Source organism: Athene noctua, chromosome 2, assembly GCF_965140245.1.
Source record: "Athene noctua chromosome 2, bAthNoc1.hap1.1, whole genome shotgun sequence".
In the NCBI taxonomy this organism is placed as follows: domain Eukaryota; kingdom Metazoa; phylum Chordata; class Aves; order Strigiformes; family Strigidae; genus Athene; species Athene noctua.
In genome coordinates, this window is record NC_134038.1 from 130,655,067 (window position 1) to 130,667,538 (window position 12,472).

Genomic DNA, 12,472 nt, shown 5'->3' on the forward strand with positions numbered 1-12,472 from the left:
TGCTACTGATAACAGGACAACATCCTAGTCTCTCTCCTGCACAGTAACATCACGCACCAGACCAGAGACTCGATTAAGAAGCTGTAGTGGGCACCTGGCATAAAAGAATTGCAGAAAAAAATGCAAAGCACCACAAACATGCAAAAGTAGGAAGAGGCATCAAGGCAGGAGATCTCATTTCTCAGTGTAGGAAAACATGTGTACACACATTTGAACACAGATCTCCAAACCAGAGTTGTGTGCACAGACGCAGGATCTTTGTGTCACGATCCTGCTGATGGCCTTTTATATTTTGGAGATTTTACCTGCATTTTGATTAACACCTATCAGTCTTTGATGAAAGATGTAGTCAGATGCTGCTCAAGCTACTCCAACACTGAATAATTTGCTTTAATTTATTCCTTAAGAAGTATTCTAATTTACAGCTTTACTTAGATAAAGGGGACACATTTGCTAACTTCCCAGAATTAAATATCCATTGACTGGGGCAAAACCCAAAAACCCCAAATAAAGGATGGTTCTATTGTTGAGAGAGTTCAGGGAAGATGGGATAAGAAACAGCAACTTAAATATGAAGACAATTAGAATTTCTTCCTCCTACTGTCTGGGTGATCGGCATTTGGCTCAGGATCATCCTTGTGAAAGCATCATCCCCTGTTGACTAAGTGCACTTTTAGGCAAACTCTATCAAGAAGAAGGTAGAAAAATATGTGCCCTTCTGTGACACTATATTCTGAAATCTACAGACATTGTTCCCAGCAAAAACATCAGAAAGGAAAACAAAGAAAAAAGGCTCCAAACTGTGAAGGAACCTTCTATTTCCTGGTAAGTTTAAATTTATCCTCTTAGATAGAAATGAAGCTCAGCTCCAGAAAAGAACATTTTTAAATCCTCAGTGAATAAAGATCAAGTAGTATTCACCCAGAGAAACTGAAATATGTGAAAAGATGACTACAAAATTGTTCAAGAAGTTGGAAAAATCTGTGGTCAATGGCATTTTACACAACAATCTGAATTCCAGTAAATCAATTTCAATTACAAAGGAAGTACCAACAAGATTACAGTGTCACAAATGGAGAGAGAGAAAGAATAAACTCTACTGGAGAAATAACAAATTGAATTCAAATACATCAAATCACTGTTCTCATCTTTTTCCTAAAGTTTTCAGTTTAAGAAAAACTTGTTCAACTATATCAGAAATATTCAGATGTTGATTCCCTATGTTTCCCTCCCTGTGCAGTCCCACAGCTGCTCAGAAATGTTATCTTTCAAATTCACTCAACAGCTGTTTAGCTCAACTGCCAAGGTTTTATTTAATACTCCAGAACACTAATTATATAAAGGCATCTGAAGGAGAAGGGAAAAAAAAAGCCTGCTTCTACCTATTTATAAAGTTGGCTAATATCATCTAGCTACACAACACCTTCTTCCACATTCTAGCTCTGGAATTAATGTTGCTCTTCACAATTCCTCAATTGCCCTAATCATCAAGGACATAAAAATCATAGTTGTAAAAAGCACATGTATTACCCTTCCGATAGGTTCCCATAATTGCAAAAATAGCCTTTAAAAGCCTTGAAATTTTTATACTTATGAGAATTTTTTTAAAAACTAGACTTTATGAGTTTGATTTACGGTGGGACCTGAAGATTGAAAAAAAATTAGAGACTACATGCTAATACCCTTCAAGTAAAACTATTTTCTTAATATTTCTGTTTTGAACAGAAGACATAATCAAGTTCCAACTATATAATTTGTGGCTAATTTTAATATAACCTAACGATAGCTCTACAGATTACTACAGCTCTAGGATTATCATTGCTGGTTTACCAAAATTTAGACCTTAGCAGGTGAAATTTACTTCTGTATTCTGGAAGCTTTTAGAAAATAAGACACTCTGGTCAAAAAGCACTTAATGTGCTTTAAAAAGGTCAGTTTCTAAAACACTCTTCTTCAATTCACAACATATCATTATCCATTTGCCTCCCTCATCAGTATTTTACTGTCAGACATTCCTGTCCCAAACACCTGAGAGAAGTGCTGGAGCAGTACAGTCTTCATCTGCTTTCTGTGAAGCACTGCACTTCACAAAAAAGATGATCCTAGATGTCTGAATAAAGACACGTCTGTGCGTTTCTCTCCACATTACATCAAATTTAATTAACCTAGCAGTATGCGATAAGATGCAGTCTCAACATCTTTTTTCACTATTTGCATCTATTTTTAATCAAAGAGAAGCAGTAATAATTCAAACAACACTAATATGGCTGGGAAGTCTTCACCTGTCATGAGGACAGTTTGTGGAGCAACAATTAACAGTTTCAAGAGCAGTTATCTGTCCTATTCATTACAAGCACATTAACAGTCAGAATGCCAAAAATGTAGAAAGACTAAGGAGACAAGAGAGGCTCATATAAAAATCTGCAACATCTACTGAAAACAAGAGGCTATTTGGACACTAGCTGACTGATAGTTTGGGTGAGAATCAAAATTCTCAGCTTCCACAGCAAACACTGTGGTGTAACTATGCCCTACCTAAACCTAAAATCAAATGAAGCTCTAACTGACGGCAAGCCCCAGATCCTCCAAAAAGCCTACATCTAAATTCAGTAAACTCAAGCAACAGTGCCTGAAAGGAACGCTGTTAGTCATAAGAAAAGCCATGAGAAATGGAGACTAAAGAAAATGTGTTGCTTAAGAACGGAAACATACTTTAGAATAACTAAAGCAATCACAAGCTGCAGTAGTACCGTTTATTACAATAAACTCGGACTGGGTAAGTTTTCCAAATACAATGTCTGTGTTTAAAAAACCCCACAGTAACAACTCTCATAAAAAGTCCCAGGTGCCTGTTCCCAGAGGGATAGAAACCTTCCTCCAGCTCTGGTTCAAAGGCTTTGAAATTGGGTCTCCTGCTGAAGGGATGAACAAAGCACCACCATTATTTATGCTAATATGGACTGGCTGGTAGGGAGCAGCACTGAAGTGATGAGGGGGGTTATAGCCATAAAGGCAACGGTAACCTAAATCACAAATGCATGAAATTTCTTTGTAGCTAGGTTTTTCATTTTGACCTTTATACATTTTAATATGGATAATTCATAAGATGCCATAGTGCTTAACAATTCACACGTGTATCAATAATTCAAAAACTACCAATACAAGGAAAAAACAATCACATGCAAGGTTCCAGCATCTTCACCACTAAGGTCACTCCCCTGTACTCTCCCACATTTCTTTTTTTTGCTTTTTGTGCAGTGACCTAGTGGTTCAGGAAACAAACGGGTACCTCTCCACACCAACCCAAACAACAGAACAACCACACTGAGTTCAGCCCTGGCATCAGAGCAGAGAGACAATCAGCCCAGTATCAGGAAGGCAAAACAGGCAAAGAACCAGTCCCAGAGGCATGGTCCAGCCTAGGCTAGGGCTCCCAATAAAGAACAGGTAATGTCTTAAAACTATGAAAGTAGCGAAGATACTAAGAAGATTTAAAAATTATTTTTAAAAGGTATGGCTGACTGGACACAAGTCTGCCAATCTCAGTGTGCTCTCTACAAATAAAATGCGTTTGTGTATTTGCAAACTCCACTTTCCTCGGCCTCTGAGGGTCAGATCCATTAGCACGCTCCACTACTTCAGTCACAGCATGATGCAAAAACCAATCCATCTATGAGCAGAAAGGCACATGCGATTTAAGATTTTTAGGATTCCAAAAGTTCCACCAAGATGCACTTCCAAAAGCGACGCAGCCCTGGCTGAGCACATACAGACGTTTCAGACACAATGAATGACCAGGTGCCCCCGCTCCAGCCCAGCAGCCATGCATGCAGCACATCTAACATGCACTGGCAGAACTGCGGTAAGCATCAAGCACAGCAATCCTCTGAAACTGTGGCAGGTGGAGGTATCACTCATGCAAAATGTTTAAACACCATGGGCAACATAGAATCCAAATCTCCCTCCTCTCAGCTGGGTGCCCTAACTGCTAGGAACTGGATGGGCTTCTGGCCCACTCCTCTGTCCCTCCAGTCCTTGTGTTGCTAGCTATGCAGCGTCCCTGATTGAAACAGAGACACAAGCCTTACTGTTTGAAGATCCTTCTGGGACACCCCTATCTTTCATTTCCCACTGGCTGACTTAGATGGTCCCAATTCAGCATGCTGGCTGTTGTGGTACCTGTTCCTGGACACCTCAGACAGGTTTCTTAATTCTACTTCCGAAGACAAGTGGATAAAAGTTAGGCATGGAGATGTTGACCAAGAGAACACCAAAATCTTCTTAGCCTAAATTACAGGCTCTGGGTTTCACATGACCAAGAGTAAGCCAGGCAGTAAGGCAAGTATCTTCAAAGAGATCCAAAGAGTGACCTTACTGGTCAGCATGGGAACAGTTCTTGCAGGCTGCCTAGCCATGCAAGACACCAGCAGCACACGTATCCAGCAGCTGAGGTTAGGGACCTCACAAGTATCCAACAAGAGGTAGTTGATCAGGCTTGTGACAAGCTCTATTTCTTCTGTTTCTTATCTAAATGTACATAGTTTGGTGTACATGCATTCACTTCTCCACTCTCAAATGTGTTTTTTTCCCTCTTCAGAGAAAAATAAAAATGCCAACAACCCACTCCTCATGAGCAATTTCATCCTTTAACACACTGGATTTGTGCAGGCCAAGTAACGTTTTTGTTAAAGAATATAATTGCAATTGCACGTTTCTAAGGTATTGTAAATAGCATGAAATTATTTTAAAATGTTATGAAAAATGCATTTGCAGTGTTCCTTTAAGTGTTTTAACAAAGCTTCGGTTGAAATTGCTTTATTCCAAAGCAATCGAAGATAGAGTATTTTTACAAGGACCTCTTTATCTCCCAGCAAATGACTGAGATACAGATACTTTCCAGAAAGAGAATGCACCAGAAAATATGCAACCTTACATTTTACTAGCCATAGTTATCTAGCACCATAAAACATCAGCTGCTGTGTTTCTGAAAGACTGTGTTGTAGCTGAAGCAAAACAGAATGATTAGCAAAGTCACAGGAGAGCCCAGAAGCCTTACGCAAGTTTAGGTTTGGTGCCATACTAACATACAGGCTTTATTCAGTACAGTGAAGCCATTCTATATCCACAGCAGCAGCAAATCCACAGACTGAAATCAAAAATGAAGCAAAAATTAAGCAGCACATTCATGCCATCTTCCAGGAAATACAGTATCACATACCTCCTTTTCATACTCCTGGGACAACATAGATAAATAAAATAGATATTGGCCTAAAGAAGCTGGTCAGAAGACACATTGTTATTATTCAGGGCTGTAAGCTTGTCTACATTTACAGGATCAGGACAGGTGCCTTTAATGTATCATTTGAAGCACACTTGGAATGGCTTCTCTAACCTCCTGGGACACAAAGCTGCATAGAAAGAGGAATTCACTTCCCAATGTGAAGATCCAAATAACTTTAAATACTTTTCAGCAGACATCACAACAAACGAGATGCACATAAGGATGTACACATAACTGTTGGGTCCAGTAACACTCTCCTAGAGCTATACATGAAACAAGGTCACCCTGAAATCCCTCATACAGGGACACCATAATGGAAGAGAGCAAGTTTTGAAAACTTGTTAAAACCACTGGCAGTTGCAACATGTAGTAACTCTCTGACATATTAAAGAAAAATCAACCCCTTCCACCACCTCCTCTAGCCCCCACCTAGCTCCGATAAAGAAAGTGGGGGGGGAAATAGTAGTACAAAGAAACAAGATAAACTCAATTGAGACAAAAATCCCAGTGTAATAAAAGTTCCTTTTCAGAGTAACTTGGCGTTCACTGCAGAATAGAGCTGTATAGACTTTTTCCACGAGAAAGTTGCTCCACGACTGGGATTATTCTTGCCAGTGGGCCCTGTAACTTGCTGTGCACCTTGTGGGATTAGGAATCAAGCAGCACTCCTATGGGTAAATGTCATAAGCAAAGACTTGTGCAGTAAAAGAAACCAAATGAAACTAAACACATAAAACAATGGCAGGGAGGACAGGGAAGGGGAGTAAATGATTTGCCTTCTCTGTTTCAGTAGCAGTCATCATGCATGATACTTCGTACTTGGAAAAGGTTGGAAGTTATCAGCACGCATACAAATTCAGTGTCCCTTTATCAGGCAAATTCTCGTCTCCTAAGAAGTCAAGATGAAGTAAGAAGTCTTAAGCAGCATAAATACACTTTTTTTCTGAGGGGGAAAGTGGAAAAGAGAGTCTCATGATACATAAGGTGTTTAAGAATTTACACACGTATGCACAATTCCAAAATGTAACTACACATCAGCGACTTCTGTGAAGACTAGCAATAGGACTTTCCACGTGGATCTTGCATGGGACTATCACATCCAGAAAAATTAAATGGTCCCATTAAGTGTCATGACACTATTAACTCCACAGTACACAAACTCAGTAATGCTTCAGGGAAATAGAGATTGCTCTTCTCCTTACTCACCAACCACTTTCCCCCCACGGTTTTGATCTCATTGAGTGGCTGGAGCCTGTCCACAAGGAACTCCACTCCTTTCACAGACACAGTAGCCCATCATGATGCTAGGATCCCTCACCTGTTCCTTTCTGAGGGCCCAATGAATCCACATGCAATGCAGTGCAATTCCTCTCTTCCACTTTGCTGGAGGAAGGGAAGAATGGCATCATCGAGGGCAAGAGGAGTGAATTCAGTCTGTTCCCAGACACACCCCACCTTACTGCTAGCACAGGGGAGAGGAGCACAAAAGAGCTGAATGAAGAGGCACGATGGAGCAGTATGATGCACAAAGGGACAGGCTGGGCATGCGAGACAGCAAAATAATCAAGGTGGCATGGTTGCACCAGCATCTAACAGTTTCAGCATTGTTTGGAACCACATTAATTTAGAACTGCATTGACATGGTGTTTGTATTTCAACCACTGCTTATCCAAACCTCATTAATTCACATCACCCAGTGCAGGCACTGGATCATTTCTGCGCACAAAAAGGCCCACGGAGCCAGGGCCAGCGGCATCAATCCTTCACAGAACTCCAATTAATTCAGTCAGGGTGATGCATCTTGCAGGACTGGGGTGTTCAGTGAGAAATGTCTGGCTATATTGTTAATATAGTCCACGACATACAAGGAGCCTGTGATGAGGACTACCTATATTTGATATGACAAGGTTTAGGACTTTAAAGGTAAATATGGCAGCAACCAGGAAGATGTAACTCCACTGATACAGCTTCCATAATAAACAGTTCCAGAAAAACACAAGCCAAAAGAGAATTTAAAAACCATTAAATATACAAAAACTGCATAACAAATTTTCTTTACCTTGCACTAAAAACATCCCAAATATTGTCAGTATGTAAAGTCAGCAACAAATCTCTTTGTGTTACCTTACTGATAGATTTCTGACAGTCAGGCACTTGTTCTTCAAAAGACTTACACATGCACTTAAATTTAAGCATGCAAGTAGTCCCATCAGGTACTGATGTAAAGCTCATGCTTTCATTTGAACAGTCATTTTACATTTACCTTTTTTCAGCATGTGACATTTGTGTTCACTTTGTTCATAAGACAATAATTTTAAAATAACTTATACATTCTGGGTAACAGAGGCAACCAGTATGTGACCAATGGACAAACCACACATGCACAAAAAACTAATTATGTTAGAAACAGAGAGATATTCCACAGTATTTAAAAATCAACTCTTATATCAGCACTATGCAGTTCAATACAAGTGTTGACATTTATTCACATGCTACCCATAGCAGAGATGGAAGTTTAATGGTGTACAAGTGCTTCCATACTAAGCCCACTGTTTTTACACAGTTTCTAAGCTTTATCTACTGAAATTATTAAAGTTTGGTATTTTCATTAATGCAATTTTTAACTGTTTTGAATGTTACTTAGTGGTTATGAAATAAAAAGTTTAAATATATATATAGTAGCTCCCATTATAAATATCAGTTTCTGACCTTAAGTTGAACCAAGGTAGCACAGTGGCAAAGGCAAAATTAGCTATGGAAAGACGTCTCATTGAGAAGTACCTTAGAACTTCCAACTGAAAATAAGTTTATATTTTATCAAGCAGTAGGACTTTAAAAAGATAGCACATCACACTTTGCACATGCATGAGACAAGAGCTATGCCCAGAACGGAGGAGCAGTATATGGACCAAGGGTAGCTTACATTCTACTCAACAGGCATAGTTAATTCTGCTGTAAAATACACACCAGGTGAATGGCAAGGGGCATTAGCTAGATTATGTAACGTCTCTTTAGAAATACCTGGCTAAAGGGCAGAAAAAACATTGTGCTTGCATTGTTAAACACTCAAAATGAAGAAATAAAGCATGACACACTAAATAAAATGTCATTATTGCTCTGTATATGCATTACCATAAAGACTTTCCACACAGCCTGTTTTCTGTGCAATTCAGAAAAAGAAGCCAGTACCTATGATGGTAATTTAGTTACCAATGGGGTAAAAAAATCTGCTGGAACATCTCACCTGCAGTTTTTGCTGGCAATTTGTGCAAATATAATTTACGGTGCAGGTTTCACAAAACACTTTCAGAAAGCATTTTCAAATATTAAGAAAAGACACTGTTGTGCAATATACACTGTTTAAAACACGGTATAAATTGTATAACACTGACTAACATACAACGAAGAAAATTAAATGGCACTGCAATGGACATTAAAGATTCCATGTATAAAAGCTTTGCCCATTTCTTGATACCCGAGTGTTTAACTATGCAGTCTTAACAGTATCCCATTTGGGTTTATCTTTTGACAGACTGAATTCCGAAGGTCTGCTTAAAATGTCAACATTTGAAATCTTGCTAGCGAAGAACAATTACATTCAATTCCAAAGACGCATATGCCTAAAAGGGTATAATTAAAAAATTACAGGAAGCGGTCATGCAGGACACTGGCAAGGAAAAGGTACTGGAGGGATTTTAGAAAAATCATTCGACTCACCAGTCCATTGTTTGGCTGAGGTGAAAAAGGCAAACATTACTGAGATGCATCAGTGAGGAAGTTAGAACACAAATCAAGGCCCATGCCTGCAAGCACATGTGAATAACTTTAGGCCCAGAAGCACAGTTATTCATATGTGTGGCTTGCAGAACCTGAGCTCAGACGTTACCATTAAACAGTACAGAACGCTACTTAGATTTTGCCACTGACTTCAATAAAAATAGAAATTCACCCATGTTTAACAGCAACTATTTCACCTCAGGAAGATAAAACCCCTTCAAGTCTCACAAGGTAACTTAATAATGAATCCATTCTAGCTGCTCCCAGTTCTACTTGGGGCTTTTTTAAGCATAAATCTCTCAAAACACATTAAAGCCTGCAACCAGAAGCCTTCCTCAGAAGATACCCAAGGGCTGTAAACACTTCACTACAAAGTGCTGTATCTCTGTCTTGCAATGCACCAAGGATGGTTATGACACGAGTGACAAACCATTATTCTTTTTATCAGGTATCTCTCTGCCAAGCCTGATGTAATCAAAAACATGCGATACTCAGTTCAGTTTCTCTTGAAGTGTTGAGTCTTTCTAACATATGCTCATATAGATTTTGGTGATCTGAACTGTGTAATAAACCAAGCTAAAAAAAGGACACCATGCAAATGTATAGCATGGAGCACACATGTCTACCTGACTAGACAAACACGAACTACATATACAACATTTTTTAAGTATATGTAACTAGTATGAATTCAAATGGATTGCAGATTAAGAACTGCTGCTTTGAGAGGAAAAGGTAAGTAAATGGTTCATAAATTCACTGAATGGAAGACTCTTAAGTCATCTAACACCAGTAGTTTGGTAAGATGTAATTGATACGTTGTGTGTATGGACAGGTGGGCAATCAAAAAAAAAGAAAAAAAAAAGCTAGACAGGACATCTAAGGTTTATAAATAATAAACATAAGACTCAGCGATGGCTGTTTCATCTACCCTAGCAATGAGGAATCATATACTGCCCAGTCCATTAAAACAGCATGCATTTCAGATAACCCAGGTTCTTACTGAGGAAGGTGTTGACAGGAGCAGCTCTGTCATGGACTCACTGAAATAAAGGAGCATGCAACTCACGCCAGACTGAGCACATGTGCTGCTTTGGATTGCTCAGGGAAGTTTTCTCCATAGAAGTTTCATCAAAAGAAGAATGTGGCCCAATTATTTTTTTTAAAGCCTCAGTATTCAAAAAAGAAACCTAATAGAAGTGTTTGAAACACCAACACTAATTTTATCTGCCATTAGAAGTGGAATACCTACTTTTTATATGCCCTTGATCCAGCTAATGGCTAATGTAATTGTTTTCTGGGATGGAAGTGTGTTATTAACCAACTGGTAGAAGTATTTCAATTCATTTATCCTCCTAAAACAGGAGAAAAGCCGAACAGGTATCTCTCTGACAAGAGAGCACTGAGAAATGAAGCCGGTTGGAAATTATATCAAATGTGAAAACAGAAGGTAAAAATAGATACGTGGAGAAAACGGGAGAAAATGCTAAACGGGACCACCACGCTAAAGCCTGCAAGCAGGGCAGGGCCACCACCAGTGCCCGCTCCGGGCACGGCGAGCCCCGCCAAGCCGCCGTCCCAAGGGCCCCCTGCATCCTCTCGTCCAAAAACAACTGTACCCAGAACACGCAGGCGTGCTTGCTTTAACGCATCCCCACACTGTGCGTACGGCGGGGTACCTCCGGGGGTACCTCCTGGGGTACCTCCTGGGCCCGAGAGCGCCCGCCGGAGCCGCGGCCGGGCCGGGGCAGTGCGCGGGCCACGCCGGGGAGGGCCGCACCGAGCCGCGGCGGCGCCGGGCCGGCGGCACCCGCCGCCTCTCACCCCGCCGGCAGCAGCGGGCGGCCGCGCAGTGTCAGGCAGATGGTGCATTACAAGCAGAGAGCAGGCCCGCTCCCCGGGGCGGACAGGTGGGGATCCCCGCCGCGCCGCCTCGGTACCCGCCGGCACCCAACCCCGCCGGCCGGGGGGCAGGCCGCACCCCGCCGCGGGCGCTCGGCGGCCCCCAGCCCGCCCCCCTCCTCCCCCGGGGCCGGCGGCGAGGGGCCGCAAAGCCGCGAGGAGGAGGAGGCGCCACTCTCCGAGTTTCGCCAAGGACAGGCCCGAGGTCAAACCCGGCAGCCGCCCGCCTCCCGCCGCGGCCCCTTCCCCGCCGCCGACGGCCGCACTGGCGCGCGCCGCCACCCCGCCGCCCGCGCGGCCGCCGCCGCCCGCGCCGCCTCCCCGCCCGCCGCCGCCGCCGCCGCCGGCGAGGACTTACCTTGGCAGCCATGCTGTGCCCGGCGCGGCCACCCCCTTCCCGTCCCTTCCCTTCCTCCCCTCCCCTCCCCTCCCTTCCGACCGCGGCAGGCAGCTTCCCCGCCTGCGCACCAGCCCGCCAGCGCCGGCCGTCACCGCTCTCCCAGGCACGGACGGGGCGCTCGGCGCCGCCAGCCCATTGGCTGCGGCCCGGCCCGGCTGCAGCCCGCGGGGTCGCCCGGCCCGGCCCGGCCTGGCCCGGCCCTGAGGGGGGCTGCGGCGTCCGCGCTGGGCGAGGCGAGGCGGCGGGAGATGCGGCCTCAGGCACCGGCGGGCCGCGGGCGCTTCGGGGCGAGCAGCGCCTCACCCCTGGGAGGGGGACCCGGTTTACCTCAGGTTTTCTCCTCCGTTTACGGCTGGCGGCCTAACAGCCTCCGAGTCGCCTCGGAGGGACTCGAGCTCTGAGGGGCCCTGCAGCCCCTCCGGCCGCTGGAGAGAGTCCTGAGTGACCATGGCGCCAATTAGTGACTCGTGCTGTTAACCCGAGGAAATGATGCCTCCGGCGAGTTCGGAGCACACCGGGGCAAGTAGCGGGAGGATGCCAAACACCTTCACAGCAGCCATGCTATTGTTGCGCCTCTCAGCAAACCCTGCTCTCCTGCCCAGAGCTGGCTTCTTCCCCGCGAGTCAGGCAGCTGTTTGAGGGATGTTTCACCCAGTTGCTGCACCCTGAGGCTCCATTCTGGGATGTCCCGAGAACCAGACGTGCTTTCAAACAAATTTTGTTAATGCCGTTCTAGCTCTTAAGTCAGCATGAACGTGACACGTAAGCAGCCCCACTGGAGTCCACAGCTGTACCCAGGATGACCACAAGCATGGCACGGTCAGCCTCACAGACAGTTTGCAGACTGTCTACAGACAGCCTGTCTGGGCGCGTTTGGCAGCACACCATTTGGCAGGCAGGCCCGCGGCTTCCACCACGGCTATCGCCAGCCCTGCCCATGCCCAAGCTGCCTGGCCTCGGGGCTTCTGGCTCCTGGGGGGATATTAGGCTGCCCTGAGGTTGGTAGTGCAGACAGTGAAATTGTCACCTGTATGGAACTGAAAGTTGCTTATAAGAGTAGCTCGGGGGCGAGGTTTTCTGTTTATAATGGGGTATCAAGTTAGCAATAGCTTTGG

The 12,472-nt window shown here is 43.9% G+C and overlaps 1 protein-coding gene across 4 annotated transcripts in view; it reads right to left on the bottom strand.

Annotated features, from left to right (window-relative positions):
- The window catches only part of SLC25A13 (solute carrier family 25 member 13), a 102,985-nt gene extending 91,053 nt beyond the window's left edge, over window positions 1-11,932 (bottom strand). Inside the window, exons 1-3 of one of the 4 annotated variants that reach the window (XM_074900317.1) lie at window positions 11,316-11,338; window positions 8,999-9,013; window positions 5,219-5,233 (exon numbers count right to left, since the gene is read on the bottom strand). In XM_074900317.1, coding sequence (XP_074756418.1) covers window positions 5,219-5,233; window positions 8,999-9,013; window positions 11,316-11,327 — 42 coding nt within the window. In that variant the 5' untranslated portion in view covers window positions 11,328-11,338. Of the gene's footprint in view, window positions 1-5,218; window positions 5,234-8,998; window positions 9,014-11,315; window positions 11,360-11,902 lie in introns of those variants that run through there. The other 3 variants (XM_074900318.1, XM_074900319.1, XM_074900320.1) reach the window with 3 other exon arrangements.
- Between the last annotated feature and the right edge of the window lie 540 nt (window positions 11,933-12,472).